The sequence below is a fragment of the Nicotiana sylvestris genome, chromosome 3 (genome assembly GCF_000393655.2).
Source record: "Nicotiana sylvestris chromosome 3, ASM39365v2, whole genome shotgun sequence".
NCBI classification, from domain to species: Eukaryota; Viridiplantae; Streptophyta; class Magnoliopsida; order Solanales; family Solanaceae; genus Nicotiana; species Nicotiana sylvestris.
Window position 1 is genome coordinate 178,806,186 of NC_091059.1, and position 18,382 is coordinate 178,824,567.

Consider the following 18,382-nt stretch of genomic DNA (forward strand, 5'->3'; position numbering starts at 1 on the left):
AACGTTTGTTTAAGAGGTGGAGAATGTAACGATCCGACTGGTCGTTTTACTTTTAGAGCCCCGTTTCCCTAAATAAAACTTCCCGCACTTGCTTTAACTAATTTACGACCTACGGGGAGGGTTGGTTCGGGATTTGGAAGGAATTGGGTTGAAATATGCTCATTTGATTCCTTAAGATTTTCTTAAAAAGCTAAGTTTGACTTTGGTCAACATTTTTAGCAAACGGAGCCAGATTTATTTTTTGACGGTCCCGAAGGGTCTATAGGAAAATATGGGACCTAGGCATATGCCCGGAATCGAATTCCGAGGTCCCTAGCCCGAGTAATGAATTTTTATTAGAAATTGTTAAGTTGAAATTCTAAGGATTTAATGAAAAGTAATAATGCTTGATCATGTTGGTATCGGGTCCGTATGTTGGTTCTGGAGCCCGGTACAGGTTCAATATAATATTTTAGTCTTGTCTGTGAAATTTGGTGAGAAACGGGACCGATTTGACGTGATTCGGACGTTCGGTTGTAAAGATAGGAATTTGAATATTCTTAAGGATTTTATGTGTTTTGGTGTTGAATACGTGGTTTTAGGTGTTATTTAGGCGATTTGATCACTCGAGCAAGTTTATACAATGTTGTTGGACATGTGTGGGTGTTCCGAGTGGAGCCCCGAGGGCTCGAGTGAGTTTCAGGCATGGGTTGGGGGTGAAAAGCACCCTTGTTTTCTGGTGTATCTATGAGAAATTACAGGTCTCGCAAATGCGAGGAATTTGTTCGCAATTGCGACCTCGCATTTTCGAGGAAACCATTTGCGACAATTGCACCGCAATTGCGAACCCTGCAGGGTCCGCATTTGCGACCCCAGGATTGCATTTGCGATGAAACCAGGAAGGGAACCAGTTCGCAATTGCGAAGATTTTGTGGCAATTGCGAGTTCGCATTTGCGAACCTGATGTCGCAAATGCGACATCAGAGATGTGGGCACAACTTTTAAACACGGGACTTAGGCCATTTATTTCATTTTATCTCTACACTTGGGCGATTTTGGAGCTTTCAAATAGGGGATTTCAACATAGCATCATAAGGTAAGTTAATTCTACTTAATGTGAGTTTAATACTTGTGTTTTGGGTAGATTAACACATAAAATTTAGTGAAAACCATGGGATTAGAGCAAGACCTAGGGTTTTGATAAAATTTAGATTTAACAACGAAATTTGTTATGAGATGAATTAGAAATCATATATTATTGATCCTTAGGTTATAGAGAACAACTTCCTTCGAAATATTTCGGAATCCGGGCATGTGGGTCCAGGGTTGGATTTTAGAAAACTTGTCTTTAAGGTTGGGAAATTGCTTAAATAGCTAGAATACGATCTTGTGAGCTTATATTGACTAGTTCCTACCTCATTTAACTAGTTTTGGATCGTTCGGCTCCAAATTGAGGGTTTGCGCTCGTTCCTGGTATTACAGGTACACTTTGGAGCGAGGTAAGTCTCCTTTCTAACCTTGTAAGAGGGAATTGTCCCTATAGGTGTAATAACTGAATAATTTGCTACTAAATGCGGGGGCTATGTACACACTAGGTGACGAGAGTCCGTGCGTAGCTACTATTATGTTAATTGTCCGGGTAGTCTAGGACCCATATCACGCTATACTTGTGAACGTCTCTATATTTTCTTGCTAATATGATCACTTAGGATATGCTAGAGACTTGGAAAGGAATATAAGCGAATGTATACACTTGTTGGACACTTGTATGAATTTGTTTGAAAATAAATACGTCTTCATGTGTTTTTCTTGATATTAATTAATATTTGTGGATCGGGCCGATCGCCTCGGCAGAGATACATGCATCTATGGTTCGCGCCATTCGACCCTCTGGCAGTGCACAATTTATTTTCTGTTGGATTGGGCCGTTGACCTCGGCATAATGTGTGCATGATATCTATGTGAAATCTTATCCATGACTTGTTCTGCTAAATACTTGAAATATAATTGGTTAACTGTAAAATTGTTAAGAACCTGACTTATTACCTCTTGCTACAAACTGTTGATTATTTGCGACTCCCATGCTTAGCATAACACTTTATTATATTATTTGACCCTAGTAAGTATCAGGTCGACCTCTCATCTCTACTTCTTCAAGATTAGACGGGATACTTACTGGGTACATATTGTTTATGTACTTATACTACACTTCTGTACGTAATTGTAAAAGATCTGAGGCAGGTACATCTGGCTATCAGTCTGGTGCGTGCCCCTGATTCATAGTCCGAGACTTCCATGGTGAGCTGCCCCCTTCCTGTGCCGTTCAGCAGCTTGATGGAGTCTTTCTTTACTTTTGCTGTCTTTTCTACCTCGGATAGTAGGATAGTTTTATTCTTTTGTACATTCTACTAGTTGCCCACTAATTGGGACACCAAGTCTTGGCACACACATTAGTAGGCTATTATTTTGGGGTTTTATAATTATTTTTGGCACATTACTAATCATTTTTGGTTTTAACTTTAACTTAAGGAATTGCTGCACTTACTTTTGGTGAAAGTAAAATGAGAACTTAACTATATTTCCGCGTTGGCTTGCCTGACAATGGTATTGGGCGCCATCACGATCTATTATGGAAATGGGTCGTGACATAGTCATAAGTCTTCTTATCTACTTTTTCTATATTTGACATGTATAGATCAAATTCTTTGCGCCTGTATACTCTTGCAGCACTTTGGAAAAGTTTTATGACCTCACTTTTCACTTTCCTTCGCTTTAGGTTCTGCTCCAAATGATAGATACAAATTCCATGATGGCTTTCAGGATATATCTTTGCAATACCATATGCAATAGCTTGATGCCTGTTTGATAAAAAATTACATTCTCACGGCTCCCAATTGCATTACGAAGCTGACTAAAGTACCACTCATAGGAATTGTTATTTTCAGATTCTACTATTCCAAAGGCTAGTGGGAAAATTTGGTTATTTGCATCCTTTGAAACTGAAATCATTAAAACACCATGAAATTTTGACTTCAAAAAAGTTGTATCAACAACAATCACTGGTCTACAATGATTCCAACAAGATATTGATGATCCATATGCATAAAACATATAAAGAAACCTGAAAATACAATATAAAACAAGGTCAACAGAAGTTAAGTGCTGGTAGTCCAGAATTTTAGATTACAAGGCCAAAAGTTAAGGACAAATAGTCCTGTAGTTAGACTTACAAGGTCAAAAGTTAAGGACAGTCAGTCCTTAACTTAGAATAACAAGTTATAAAGTTAGGGACATGCAGTCCTTAACTTTGAGTTCAAAGTTCAAAAGTTAAGGACAAGCAGTCCTTAACTTTGACTTACAAGTTCAAAAGTTAAGGACAACCAGTCCTGAACTTCTGGTTACAAGCTCAAAAGTTAACTGGTTAAAGACAACATGTCCTAAGTTTTATAAAATGGACTAATAAACTTTTTTTTATGGTTTACCTGTTGTTGTCGTCTATCTTTATGTTAGTATATGTTCCCGGGTTTTTACTTCTCATCATATACAAGTATGAAGACAATAATTCATAATTCTCTTTAGGAGTTCCTCTTATTAAAGCGGAAGCAAGTTGAATAGCACGTCACGCCTTGTGATAACCAATGTCTAGTCCATGCAATTTTTAAATTTCTACCATGACAAAAGCTGGTGTCACTTCAAACCTTGGGTCTCGAAGATTGTCGATAATGTAACCACTAATCAACTTTGAAGTTGCATGCCTTTGATCAGCTTTCATAGTGTTAACAGAGCAATCATGATTTTTCTCAATCTTTACTATCTTGAACAGTGTTGAATCTTTAATTCTGAAAGCACGCACACACCACCCACACCTATCATCATTGCATTTCAATGAATATCTTGTTGAGCTTGATCTAACAATCTTGAATTCAAAATGTCCTTTAATTGCTATATTCGAAAGATATTTAATTATACTCTTCTTTTTGTCAAATATTGATCCCACTTTTATTTCATCCAACTAAGCATTTTCTCTTAATATCGTAGTTGGGGATTCTTTTTGTTTCAAATTTGACCTTCGTCTAATTAGTTGAGTAGAGGTTTTTTCAGCAACTTCTTCAATTACCGGTGCACTCTCTAAGACTTGAATACTCAAAGCTTGTTCATTGTCAATATCTATAATGCTTTGTCCTTCTACTTGAATAGAATCAAATGTTTGAAGCACCTCTTCAGTTATTGGTTGAGCTTCAACCATATCTATTTCCATTATCTGTTGGCATTTGTTTTGATTGTCATGTTGAGTTTCTCTGTTGACATGTGTTTGAAGCACCTCTTCAGTTATTGGTTGAGCTTAAACCATATCTATTTCCATTATCTGTTGGCATTTGTTTTGATTGTCATGTTGAGTTTCTCTGTTGACATGTTCAAAGTTTCTTGTTGATCCAAAAACTCTTTCTGAAATATCAACAATGAAACGACGGCCCTTGAAGAGTGAATGAGTTTTTAGTAACTCTATCCATGTGTGAAGATCTAAATCTTTTGATACAAGCATTCCCTTGCTTGTTCCAAGGTTGATATCAATCTATATCACTGCTTCAAACTTGTCTCTATCCAATTCAATAAATTCAAAGATCTGTTTAATGAAATCTTCAAACCGAATTGCCTTCAGGTAATAGAACAAGCTTTGTTTGATGATTAAGATACTTATAGTCTTCAGTCCATCTACCATTAAAAGCAACTATAATGCATATTGTTTCCATCCTGCAAGTCAAAAGAATGGGAAACTCATGACATATTTTATAGAGCAATTCTTGTATAATTAAGAACAAGTACTGTAAGTTCAAGACCAAGTTAAGGACCAAATGTCCTTAACTTATGAACTTGTAATTTAAAGTTCAGGTTCAAGTGTCCTTAAGTTATGAACTTGGAATAAAGGAACAAGTGTCCTTAACTTTTGAACTTGGAATTCAAAGTGAAGGACCAAGTGTCCTTAACTTTTGAACTTGAAACTTGAAGTAAAGGACACTTTGTCCTTAACTTTTTAACTTGGAACTCTAAGTTAAGTACCAAGTGTCCTTAACTATTCAACATGCAAGTCAAAGTTTAGGACGAAGTATCCTTAGCTATTGAACTTGAAACTTGAAGTTAAGGACTACCTGTCCTTAACTATTGAACATGTAAGTCTAAGTTCAGGACCAAGTGTCCTTAACTTTTGAACTTGAAACTTGAAGTTAAGGACGACCTGTCCTTAACTTTTTAACTTATAACTCTAAGTTAAGGACCAAGTGCCCTTAACTATTGAACATGTAAGTCAAAGTTCAAGATCAAGTGTCCTGAACTTTTCAACTTGAATCTCAAACTTCAGGACCAAGTGTCCTTAACTTTTTCAAAATAATTTGCAAAACTATGACAGTAGGTCCTTAATATACAGAAGAACAGCAAAAACGTTAAGGACAATGTGTCCTTAACTTTTTCAATTCAATTTGCAAAATCAGGACATTATGTCCGTAATATTATTGTATTGGGAAAAATTGCATTTATATATGTAAGTAACATGTTGAGACATGTGGACTGGGCAAATAGTCAAAGAATTATAATTAGTCAAGAGGCACGGGCAGCAATAGAAATGAGCAAAGGAAAATGAGGAGGCATGGGAAGACATTCGAAGGATTCAAGCCCGTACCTATTTAAGTCATTTATCAAAAGGAATCGATCTGACCATAATAAAGAGCGCAGATACGAAATTTGACAGGCATTAAATACTGGATACGTTAGAGAATTTGTATTGATTATAATGATTGTGTAACGTAGCATTCAATGTCTTTAATTATTCATAATAGCCTCATTATGATTTGGGGAAAACACATATCTTCAAGATACCTATAAAAGGGAGGTATCTGACCACTTGTAGACACGAGATACTATTGGAATATACTTTGATTCACTTGTTTTTCTCCTGATTATACTCTGGTTACCCCAAATTACTTTCTTTTACATATTCTTTTGATTATCAGTAACCCGCATTCTTCTAAATTCTATCTTTGACTAGAATTCTATTTTTTGGTTAAACAAATTGGTTCCATTACCGGGAGTCTGATAATCTATTTTCTTTTCACTTAGCCCCTCCTTGTTGCATCAATTATGTCGAATAACAATGACAACACTCAAGGAAACCAAGAGAACCAATAAAGTTAGGGAGATCCACAAAATATTAACACTCAAGTTCCTACTCCGCAAGACTCTCCACGACAATCTCGCGAGGGTTCTCCTAATGAGTCTCAATCAAACGAGTACGCTCAATTTCAAAATGTTGAAGCTACTGAAGAAACTTTGCAGAAATTAGTTACTGCTTAGGTCAACAAACCTGTTGAGGCGCTTGTTAACCAGTTACCTATTGCAACACCCACACCTACTCCAAATAATAACACTATAGAAAACCCTCGTTCCGAGCTTGTTAACTCAGGCAACGGTGGAACTCCTAGTAAATCGTAGGAGAGAGAACCAGGTAATGTAATTAATTGTAATTTACAAAATTTAGTACTAACCTTGCAGAAACAGCCCAAGGAGAAAAGTGAACGCATAGAGCAGATACCCGGGGTGCCGCCCATAATCAAAGGGGTAGACATGGATAGATATTCGCAACAACCCTGGAAGCCAAGTGCTGCCCCACTCCCAATTCCAAAAAAGTTCAAAATGCCTGATATTCCACAGTATGATGGAACAACAGACCCACGAGACCACGTGATTTCACTCACAACGGGCGTAAAAGGCAATGATTTGACTAAATAGGAAATTGAATTGGTATTAGTCAAGAAATTTGGTGAAACACTCACCAAAGGAGCACTAACATGGTATTCCCTTTTACCTGAAAATTCTATAAATTCTTTTGCTGAGCTTGCAGATTCTTTCATCAAAGCACACTCGAAAGCCCACAAAGTGGAGAAAAGAATGGAGGATATTTTCAAAATCAAGCAAGGAGATTCAAAATTGCTTAGAGAATTCGTGGATAGATTTCAACGTGAAAGAATGACATTGCCGCGTGTACCTGATAACTGGGCAGCTATAGCTTTTACAAGCAATTTGAATGAAAAAAGCTCGGAAGCTACGAGGAGACTCAAGGAAAGCCTTCGAGAATTCCCAGGTACAACGTGGAATGATGTTTATAACAGGTATAGCACGAAGTTGAGAATTGAGGAAGATACTATTCCACGATCTAAAAAAGAAGAAAATATACGTTCAAGACGTGTAGAGATCGAAAAACGATCCGGTAAAAACAGGTACGAGCCCTATATGGGACCTGCGGGAAAAGACTCACGGTCAAAACAGGATAATCAAAGGCACGATCACAGATCAAGAGACAGAGAATCAGGTTCTTCATCAAGATTTAGGAACGAGCGAAACAACTATGAGTCATGGGATGATGATAGAAATTTAAAAGCGAGATTCGGAGGTTACACTTCAACGTCAGCACCTCCGAGCTCATAGCTGTTTTGAAAAGCATGGGAGATAAGGTTCGATGGCCAAAGGAAATGAGATCGAATCCAAACAGGCGCAACCCTGACCATTGGTGCGAGTTCCATAATGACCACGGGCATAAAACAGCAAATTGCAGCTTTTTACAAAGTGAAGTTGATCATTTATTAAAACAAGGATATCTTACTGAGTTGTTCAGCGAGAAAGGCAAGCAAGCCTACATGAAGAACAGGCAGGAGCCTCCAAAACCACCTTCTCCCAAAAGAACTGTTAACGTTATAAGTGGGGGTGAAGACATCAATGGTGTGTCATATACTGCAGCTAACAAAACTTCCAAAGTAACTATTACCCAAGGGAAACGGGTGCAGCATGTATTAGAAGAAGGCAATATTACATTCAATGATGCAGATACAGATGGCGTATTAACCCCTCATAACGATGCACTGGTAATATCTTTAATTGTGCATGATACTAATGTGAAACGAGTTTTGATTGATCCAGGTAGTTCCGTGAACATTATTTTGCTAAGAGTGCTACGTGAGATGCAAGCTGAAGATAGAGTAATACCAAAGGCGCATACTCTATCCGGATTTGATAATTCCAGTGTCGTCACGAAAGGAGAGGTAAAACTCACCATTATTGCTGAAGGGGTCGTCAAAGATACAAAGTTCCAGGTAGTAGACATGGAGATGGCTTACAACATGATTCTAGGGAGACCATGGATCCATGAAATGGATGTTGTCTCTTCAACCTTGCATCAAGTTATCAAATTTCCATCGCCATGGGGAATTTGTCAAATTCGTGGAGATCAACATACATCCAGGGCTATTAACTCTGTTGCAGATACAAGCAAGAGAAGTGAAGGCAAATAGCAATCACAGAAGGCAGTTAAGGACATCACAACACAAACCTCAAATGAACAAGGGCGAACAGATGTAGACTCAAGGCTTGATACCATTCAAGAACCAGAAGAGAATGAAAATATCAAAACAACAATAGAGGAATTAGAACTTGTTGTGTTATTCGCTCGATGGCCTGATAAAAAAGTCTATGTCGGAGCTAATCTTGACCAAGGAATGAAAGGTAAGTTAATTGAATTTTTGAAAACTAACATGGACTGTTTTGCTTGGTCCCACTCCAACATGACAGGAATACCACCGGAGGTGATGACTCATAAACTAAATGAAGATCCGTCATATCCTCCTATGAAGCAAAATAAAATAAAGCAAGGAACTTTCAAGAATTAGGTGATTCAAGAAGAAGTGCAAAAACTGCTAAAAATTGGTTCCATTCAAGAGGTAAAGTATCCTAACTGGTTAGTCAATACTGTTGTGGTTCCAAAGAAAAACGGTAAGTGGCGGGTTTGTGTAGATTATACAAATCTTAACAAAGCCTACCCTAAAGATTCTTTTCCACTACCACACATAGATCAATTGATTGATGCAACTGCAGGTCACGAATTATTAAGTTTTTTAGATGCATATTCAGGTTATAATCAGATTAAAATGGATCCGGGAGATAAAGAAAAAACTTCATTCATAACAGACAGGGGGACTTACTGTTATAAAGTAATGCCCTTTGGTCTAAAGAATGCAGGTGCAACGTATCAGAGGTTAGTTACCAAAATGTTTCAGGAATATTTAGGAAAGACTATGGAGATATATATAGATGATATGCTTGTTAAAATTCAGTACTCAAAAAATCACATATCACACTTATCTGACACATTTTCAATTTTGCGCAAATTTAATATGAAGTTAAATCCCGAAAAATATGCATTTGGCGTTGCATCAGGTAAGTTTTTGGGTTTTCTTGTTTCTAACCATGGAATTGAAGTGAATCCTGCACAGATTAAAGCCATTGAGGAAATCCCTAACATACTTTCAAACAAGAAAGAAGTTCAAAGATTAACACGGAGAATTGCGGCTTTGGGAAGATTCATCTCTAAGTCATCAGAGAAGCGTTTTAAATTCTTCTCAGCCCTTAAGATGCAGGATCATTTTGAATGGAATGAGGAATGTCAACAAGAACTTAGGAATTTGAAAACGTACTTATCAAATCCACCTTTGTTGGCAAAACCAAAGGCTGGGGAAAAGCTACTCCTCTACCTTGCTGTTTCGGAAGTGGCGGTAAGTGCTGTTTTGGTCCGAGAAGAGCAAGGTAAACAATCCCCTATCTATTACGTAAGTAAATCTTTGTTAGATGTAGAGACGAGGTATCCTCAGTTAGAAAAACTTGCACTTACGTTAATCATGGCATCTAGAAAGTTAAGACCTTACTTTCAGTGTCATCCTATCGTTGTGGTAACTACCTACCCTTTACGTAACATATTACATAAGCATGAGTTATCAGGTAGGTTAGCTAAGTGGGCAATAGAGTTAAGTGAATACGCAATTGCATACCAACCTAGAACTGCTATAAAACCACAAGTATTAGCTGATTTCATGGCTGATTTTAGTCAGGGAATACAGTTAGAAGCAGAAAAAGAATTACAGGTGTTCAATGGAGCTAACCTATGAACTTAGACTTTATTCACTGATGGCCCATCTAATGTGAGAGGAGCATGTTTGGGGGTCGTATTGGTACCACTTACGGGTGAAACCATTCGGCAAGCTATTAAATGTCATTCCATAACTAACAATGAGGCAGAATATAAGGCTATGATTGCAGGTTTAGAACTGGAACGAGAACTTGGCATAAATCAGATTATAATCAAGAGTGATTCACAAATCATAGTTAATCAAATGCTGGGGACTTATACAGCCAGGGAAGCAAGGATGCAGCAGTACTTGGAAAAGGTACAGGAATTGATAAAACAATTTCAAGATTGGAAAGTTAGACAAATACCCAGGGACGAAGATCTTGAAGCAGATGCCCTAGCTAATCTCACATCTGCGGCCGACGTGGCAAACGATGCAAATGCCTCAGTGATACATTTATTTCATTCAGTTCTTGATCTTGATGCGAATGAGGTAAATTTTAATAACTTAACCTGGGATTGGAGGAACAAAATTGTTGCTTTTTTTGCAGTATGGAACTGTCCCTGATGACAAGAAAAAGGCTCATGCGCTTCGAAGACAGGCCGCTCGGTACTGCTTAAAACAAGGCAATCTATATCGTAAAATGTTCGGTGGTCCCTTAGCAAGATGCCTTGGACCTTCGCAAACAGAGTATGTAATGAGAGAAATACACGAGGGTCATTGCGGGAATCACACAGGTGGAAGATCACTAGTAAGAACCTTAATTAGGGCAGGTTATTATTGGCCTAAAATGGAAGAGGAGGTAGAAAGTTTCGTGGCCAAATATGATAAATGCCAGAGTTACGGTAACAATATGCATAGACCTGCGGAATTATTACATCCAGTCATTGCACCATGACCATTTATAAAATGGGGAATGGATATCGTAGGTCCATTACCGCAAATGAAAGGACAGGTAAAGTTTTTGCTTGTTTTCACTGATTATTTTACTAAATGGGTAGAGGCAGGTGCATTCAAACAGGTGCGAGAAAAGGAAGTCGGAGACTTTATTTGGCGGAATATCATATGTCAATTCAGCGTACCAAAGGAGAGAAGCTGCTTTAATAAGAATGTCAGCACAAAAGCAAGTCATAGAACGATACTACAATAGAAAAGCACGCCTCAGGTTCTTCAAAATTGGGGACTTCGTGCCTAAAAAGGTTTTTCAATCTACAAAGGTAGCTAACACAGGGAAATTAAGTCCAACATGGGAAGGACCCTACAGAGTTCGTGATGTTGCTCGTGATGTTACAGGAAAGGGGGCATATGAACTGGAAACAATGGATGGCAAGATACTACCTTCGCATTGGAATGCTGTTCATTTAAAGAGATACTATTTCTATGGAAAACCCACGGTCAAGTATAACCATTTTAAATTTCATTTTTGAATTGTTAAAATTTTACTAACGATTTTAGATGATAGGCAAAAAGCTAACTCGTACTAAATGATATGTCACGACCTGTAAGGCACATGGAGTAACCTAAAATTCGTGGCCTAAGGTTACAATTATTCTGATAGAAATGCAAACGAGTTATGCAGTCTTCATCTATAATCGTCCCTCCGAGTCCCGTATGTTTTTCCTTTTCAGGAAAAGGACCAAATGAGAGAAACTATCAAGTGCTCGAGGCTTAATACTTCAACACTCAAACACTTGGGAGACTACATAATATACACGGACATGTGTATAAAGAAGGAAAAGAAGATTAAGGAAAAATCAAGTCTGAAAGAGTCAAGTACAGAGTAAAAGTCAAAAAGCCACGAGCTAAGGCCAAAGAAAAACCTCACTATAGTTAGGGTAAAGGCTATGTACTAAAACGGGTTATAAGGAAAAACCCCGTGTCTATTATTCTTCTTTTAAATCTGTTACAAGAAAAACAGTTACGAGAAAGTTATAAATGTAATTCAAATACATGTAAAGTTTTATTCAGAACTAGACAAGGTTCAAAAATAAAAACTTGTCAAAGTTATTTCAAAGAAACATGTGTGTTCCCATTTCTTTTATCGTATGATAACACCATTATGAAGTTGAGACGTCTTCTTCATTAAGTGTCGGAATATAAAAGGACCCTCTTTTATAAAACTCATGTTTAAATTAATCATGAGGTTAACAGAAGCATTTTCGGAAAACAAAAATGCAAATTATTCTATAAGTCCTTAAAAATAAAGGCGAGAATAAAGCAAACAGAAGTTTAAGATAATAACATGAAAAACTTCTTAATATGTAAAAAAATCTAAGACTAAGTTCGAACTTAGTCATAAAACTACAAAATTGTTTATATAGATTACCCCATAAAAAGACTTGGGGACTAGAGTTTCCAAAATCAACCCTCAAATGAAACTAAGGGTTTGATTACAATTTTCCAAAATCAAAACAAAAACAAAATCATTTGAATGATTAAAACCGGTCACTGAGAAGTTTGTGGTGCTGAGGCAGGAACATCAATAGCAGAGGGCTCAATTTGGGCAGGTGCATCAGCAGGTGCAGTTCAACTTGGCTTGCAGCAACAGGCTCGATCGGGCTTGAAATAGTCGGGATACCCGTATCAGCTTCAACATTCATGAGAGCTTCAGCCACGGGAACTTCATCCACGGGAGAAAGGAAATCCTGAGTTTGTTGAGTCTTTTCAATGGTTTCGTTGATTTTAGCTAACTCCAACTCCAGGTTGAAGTTTTCTTGGCCAGCTTCAAGTAGGGTATCATGATGGGAATTCAAAAATTCCCAACTTGCCTCAACAACAGATTTTTTTTCAAGGATCTCATAATCCTTTTCCCAAGCAGCTATCTCATTTTTTAGCTCTTCATTTTCAGCCAAGGCGGAGCTGTGAGAAGCTTGAAGAGAGGCGTGGGAACATTCTAAAGCACACACCTTATCAGCAGAGATTCTGAGGTCCTCTTGTGCTTGGGTCAAATTTTGCACAAGCTCCCCAGCATAAACTTCCTTTTGGTTTAAAAGAGCCTTTAGTTCTTTGATCTTCACTAGCTTTAGATAGTTGCTCTGAGAAGGAGAACTCGAGATGCTCTTTTTCTTTTTCTTCTTGGTTTGAAGAGGCTTTTGTAACCGCCAATTCTGAAGTTAAAGCCCGTACTCGCTGCTCTAAGGTATTCTTGCTCTTTTGTAAGTCCTCTATATCAAGTTGTGCACTCTCGAATTGCTCCTTCCAATTGAGAGTCGCGTGCTATCTTCTCCAAAGGGGCAATTCTTTTCATCAATTCTGTGCCGATAAGATTGGCCTAAAAAAAGAAATAAGAATCCCAAAGATGAAAAATTTTGCAAAGTAAAAAAGGGAGAGAAGAAAAATACCTTCAAAGTGGCATGCACGATATCATTCATTAAAGTCAGGGAACTGTGGCTCTCTAGCTTTGCTTTTTCAATTGGGCCAATAAGAGGCTCCAACCATACATCCACCTGACCTAACTTTCTCAAAAGGCTGCTCTCAGCAGGAACTTCAATAATTACCCGCCTCATAGTGACACTTCTACTTGAAGAGCCCGTTTTAGTATGATGAACGATAGGAGGGGGAATAGTCAAAGGAGGAGTCAGAGAAGAGGTAAGAGCAGTAGAAGAAGGAACGGAAATAGCTGGGGCTGGTAAAGAAGGAATCACAAGCACGGGTGATGAAAAAGACGATAAAGGTACTTCGTCTAAAACAGGCCTGACATCTTCACGACCAAATCCACTGATGAAAAGTTGGTCAATAGACTCACAAGTATCGTGGGGAGTGACGTTATCATCAGGAATTATTATTGGGGTTTCAATAGGTTCGGTAAGAGAAACCGAAATTTTAGCTTCGTCATCGGAAACGATGCATCTCCTAACTCGTGGCCTCGTTACCAGGGAACTCTCATCTTCCTCTTCTTCAGAATTTTCCTCTTCAGCAGCCTTCCTTTTCGTAGAAGAGGAACCCAAGACTATTTCTCGGGCTCTTTCTAAAGAGATACGGGTTCCCGAAGGAGTACGGGTTCCCAAAGAGACACAAGAGGTTGCAACTGTTTCAGCAGTAACCCCTCGAATAGCAAATCCTGACAAAAAGAAGGATAAAAGTTAAAACAATAAAGGAGAATATAGGCACGAAAAGAATAAAATGTGAACTCTTACCATGCGTCTTTACCTTCCAACCAAAGCGGTTAGAAAGTGTTTTCCAAGATCTACCATCCGTTGGTGCGATCTTCAGCAATTTATCTACCCAACCACGGAAATTGGGAACATCCCCCACAACTCCCATGGTTGCTAAAAAAAGAAAGGGGGTGTAAAATTAGAAAAGCTGATAAACTTGAAAGAAGAAGGTACGAGAGGGATAAAAGACCTACGTGCAAAATTCCACTTCTCAGGGAAGAGAACATTATCTTCACCCACTAAACCAACAGTGGGGGCAACAACAAATCGGTCATACCAGCCACGATCCTTGTCATTTTCAGGGCTCACCAAAACCCTCTTGCTCCTGGCTACTAGTGTAAAAACACCATTGCGAAAAAGCCTAGGTGAGTAAAGATGAATCAAGTGAGGGAAAGTAAAAGGAACTTCGGCTTTAGTGGCTAAATGCCTTAAACAGGCAACAACCCTCCATATGATTGGGCCAATTTGACCCAAGCAGACATTGAAGAAACGGCAAAATTCAAGAATGACTGAGTCGATTGCTGGTCTAAACCCTAAAGTAAAAGGGTAAGTGTAAACAAAAGAGAACCCAATTAAATAAGAAGTAATTCTCTAATTCGGATTAGGGATAATAATGGGAAAATCATTACTCCAATGACAGTCCTTACGAACCATAGGAGTCAAAACCTCTGTAATTTGAGTGGGGTAAGCATCGACACGATCTAATGCGGAAACCTGGTTTCTAAGAGATTCCCTGTCATGGTAAAAAGACAATTCTGAAGGGAATATCTCATCTACTAAAGGTTCGCGTAAAGATTAAGAATGATCTTTACCCCTAGAATAAGATTTGTGAGAAAGGGAACCTCTGGTTCTAGAAGAAGGACCAGAACTAGAAGAAGGCATAGACGAACCACCTCGAATAGATCCTAAACTACGAAGTCTACCTCCCCTTCTGTGCCTAACAGGGGCATTGAGGAAGGAATCAGTAATGGAAACTCTCTCAGGGTTAGGGCTTGGAGAAGACATATCAAAGAAGAATGATTTAAGGAAGAAGTAAACAGAGATTTGGAGAAATAAGTGTTCAATAAGCTTTATGTGATAAAAGACAAGGGAAAAAGTTATATTTATACCGATAAGCAACCGCCAAAGGTAAAAGTGCAGAGGTGGAAGGACCATAATTATGATAACTGGCACTTCATTAATAGTGAAACCGTAAAAACCTTGAAAAAGGCTACAAAAACTGCAGAGCCAATGGAAAATCGATACGGGTACGGAATATTAAATGAAAGTGACAATTGAAGCATCAATTTTGTCATAACATTAATGGTGACAAAAATTCTCGTTTTAATGAAATCTACTTCCCAAATATTCAATTGATGAATAAATGAGACACGTGGACTGGTTAAATAGTCAAAGAATTATAATTAGTCAAGAGGCACGGGCAGCAATAGAAACGAGCAAAGGCAAAGGAAGAGGCAAGGGAGGACATTCGATAGATTCAGCGCTCGTACCTATTTAAGTCATTTATCAAAAGGAATGGATCTGACCATAATAAAAGAGCGCAGATACGGAATTTGACAGGCACTAAATACTGGATACGTTAGAGAATTTGTATTGATTATAATGATTGTGTAACGTAGCATTCAATGTCTTTAATTATTCATAATAGCCTCATTATGATTTGGGAAAAACGCATATCTTCAAGATACCTATAAAAGGGAGGTATCTGATCACTTGTAGACACGAGATACTATTGGAATATACTTTGATTCACTTGTTTTTCTCCTGATTATACTCTGGTTACCCCAAATTACTTTCTTTTACATATTCTTTTGATTATCAGCAACCCGCGTTCTTCTAAGTTCTAGCTTTGACTAAAATTCTATTTTTTGGTTAAACAATTATGTGCTCAATTTTTATAGAATTATCACAGGATGCGATGTCCTTAACCTTATCAATCCAGAAATTCAAAAAAAAAATTAAATTTCTACTTACTGTATAAAAATCAATAGAAATCAGAAAAGTATAACTATGTCGAAATAAAAATGAATAGAAACATACAAAAGTATAACTTACAGTAAATTTATGTTGATTTTTGGACGAGAAAGTTGAATTCTATAGTTTGAAATCGGAAGAGAAGCTTATGCAATTCTATACTTTGAAATTCGACGATCACAGTGAAGCTGCTGCTGATCGTTAATAAAAGCGTAGGTATAAGTTATAGCAGAAGGGTATTTTTGTCCAGGCATGTAAAAGTTTATTAAACCAGTGGCTAAAGACTAAAGACATTTAAAACACTGGCTTTAAAATAAAGACAAGTACTATTAGTGGCTATTTGTGTACATCGCCCCCAAAATTTAGGCGGTCTAAAGCAAAGATTTTATACCCGCCTTCCCCTTAAGCCACCCCTGAACTTTGTTTACTATTATGAGGGTTAATTTATTATTTTAGTATTTTTTATATATTAATACATGTATTATATTGTATGCATATTATATCCCGTACAAATAATATATAAACTCTCCATAATTTATGCATATATTATTTATGAGAACACCCAGAAAGCACTAAACGAAGTTACAAATGTACAATTTATAAGGACACCTAAAAAGATGAACCAAACAAAGTATAACTAACCTAGAATTTAATCCAAGTGTTATACTACCTATGGGCCTACGACAATATAATGATGTGACTTTTTCGTATATATACAATAATTTAAACTTATTTACCCGGTTTTATCTAAGTTTTCATATTTACAGGAAGTGACAAAGATTTTTTTACAAAACATATACAAATTCAGTCAAAATCTACAATTTATCTACAACTTAAGTACACATTGTTTGTACAGAATCCGGCAAAACTACAATTTAGATACAATTTATATACAACGTATATACAATTATGTAAATTGTAGATATTTTATATACAGTTTCTACACTTGACATACAAAATATATACAATTTGTTTATATCTTCATTTTCGCGTTTCAATTTGAAATTTCAACCAATATCACATCGAATCTTCATCAAATTGCCTCAAAATTGAGATATAAACTCCAATAGATATTCCAAATTATTTTCAACGACACTCAATCCAAACAAAAAACGATTTCATAAAATTTGATTTTCAAATTCAAACTTCGAAGCATTTTAATGGCTGCCAATGGAGTTTTTAATGGATTAACAATCTACTCGCTTCTAATTAATTCTATTTTATTTATTGATTCAAAAAAGTTAAAAGAATGATAACTAAAATGATTCTCTTCATCAAAGTTAATTTCTTTCTTATTTACTTCCTCGTTTTCACAGGATCTAAAACAAGAACTTTGCTAGGTACTAATGTTCTCTTTTTTTTCCACTTAAAATTAGTATCATTTCTTCAGTTAATCCACATGAAGATATTAATACAAGAATGCTAATAGAGAGAGAGAGAAGAGGGAATTCCCTACTCAATTCCTAATGCAAAGAGATACTCATTATACTAATTTGTATATAATTGATAAATTGTATATCGATTTGTCATTAAGCTAAAACCTAAACAGTGAGGGTAAATAAGTTTCTAATGTAGTACATATAGGTAAAAATATAGTCTCGTGCATTCACGTAACAGAGTTTCTAATGTAGTACATATAGGTAAAAATATAGTCTCGTGCATTCACGTATACTTCTGTTACGATACTAAAAGTATACTTCTATCATGAAACATAATAATCGATAAATAACGAGGAACATAATAGATCAAAAGCACTATAATAAAAAAGCATGAAATGTATTTCCTACTCATTTCTTTACTTTCTTTTGTTGAATCTACATGTAGAACTAGTACCATTATTATGTTTTTCCTATGTGCTGTGACTTTGTTTTTATGTCCATAAAATATATCAATGAGTATAAGATATAGTAATGCTAAGCGACGGGCACCTTTGGGAAGCGCTCGAGCCAAGAATCATTTCAGAAACAGGGATTCCAACAAAAAAACGAGCAAGATGAATCTTAACACGTCATTCATGTGATCATCGGAGGGGTCGATGTTCCTTAAGGTCCGATGATAAAGCGCACCAAAGTGTCAATCACAAGGGAAAAACGAACCCGGTATTACATACTGATAAGTAGGGATTTTGACCGCTTATATGCTCCTTTTTACTTACGTTTTAGCTCAAAAAATGCTTAAAGGTATTTTCGAGAACTAATGAAATGTGCTTTCGTGCAGGAGTATTGGAAAACGAGCCAAAGAAGTCAAAATCAACTCATAAAGAAGTCAAGTCTGGATAAGGACCAAAACAAGGCAAAAAGCTTACAGTGTGGACCGTACAATACTGTGTGC

General features: G+C 37.0%; 1 protein-coding gene across 1 annotated transcript; it reads right to left on the reverse strand.

Annotated features, from left to right (window-relative positions):
• Positions 1–2,596: 2,596 nt before the first annotated feature.
• On the reverse strand, positions 2,597–4,237 carry LOC138888424 (uncharacterized). The gene is made up of 4 exons (XM_070170287.1): positions 4,047–4,237; positions 3,678–3,887; positions 2,900–3,100; positions 2,597–2,837 (listed from the first exon to the last, which is right to left on the reverse strand). Exons 1-4 carry the CDS (start codon positions 4,235–4,237, stop codon positions 2,597–2,599), a joined length of 843 nt encoding a protein of 280 aa, XP_070026388.1.
• Positions 4,238–18,382: the final 14,145 nt, after the last annotated feature.

Coding starts and splice junctions, on each gene's coding strand:
- LOC138888424 (XM_070170287.1), bottom strand. CDS start 4,237: ATGGAAATAGATATGGTTGAAGCTCAACCAATAACTGAAGAGGTGCTT. Junction 3,888..4,046: donor ACTCAACTAATTAGACGAAG/GTCAAATTTGAA, acceptor CAAGATTGTTAG/ATCAAGCTCAACAAGATATT. Junction 2,838..2,899: donor AATAACAATTCCTATGAGTG/GTACTTTAGTCA, acceptor TTTATCAAACAG/GCATCAAGCTATTGCATATG.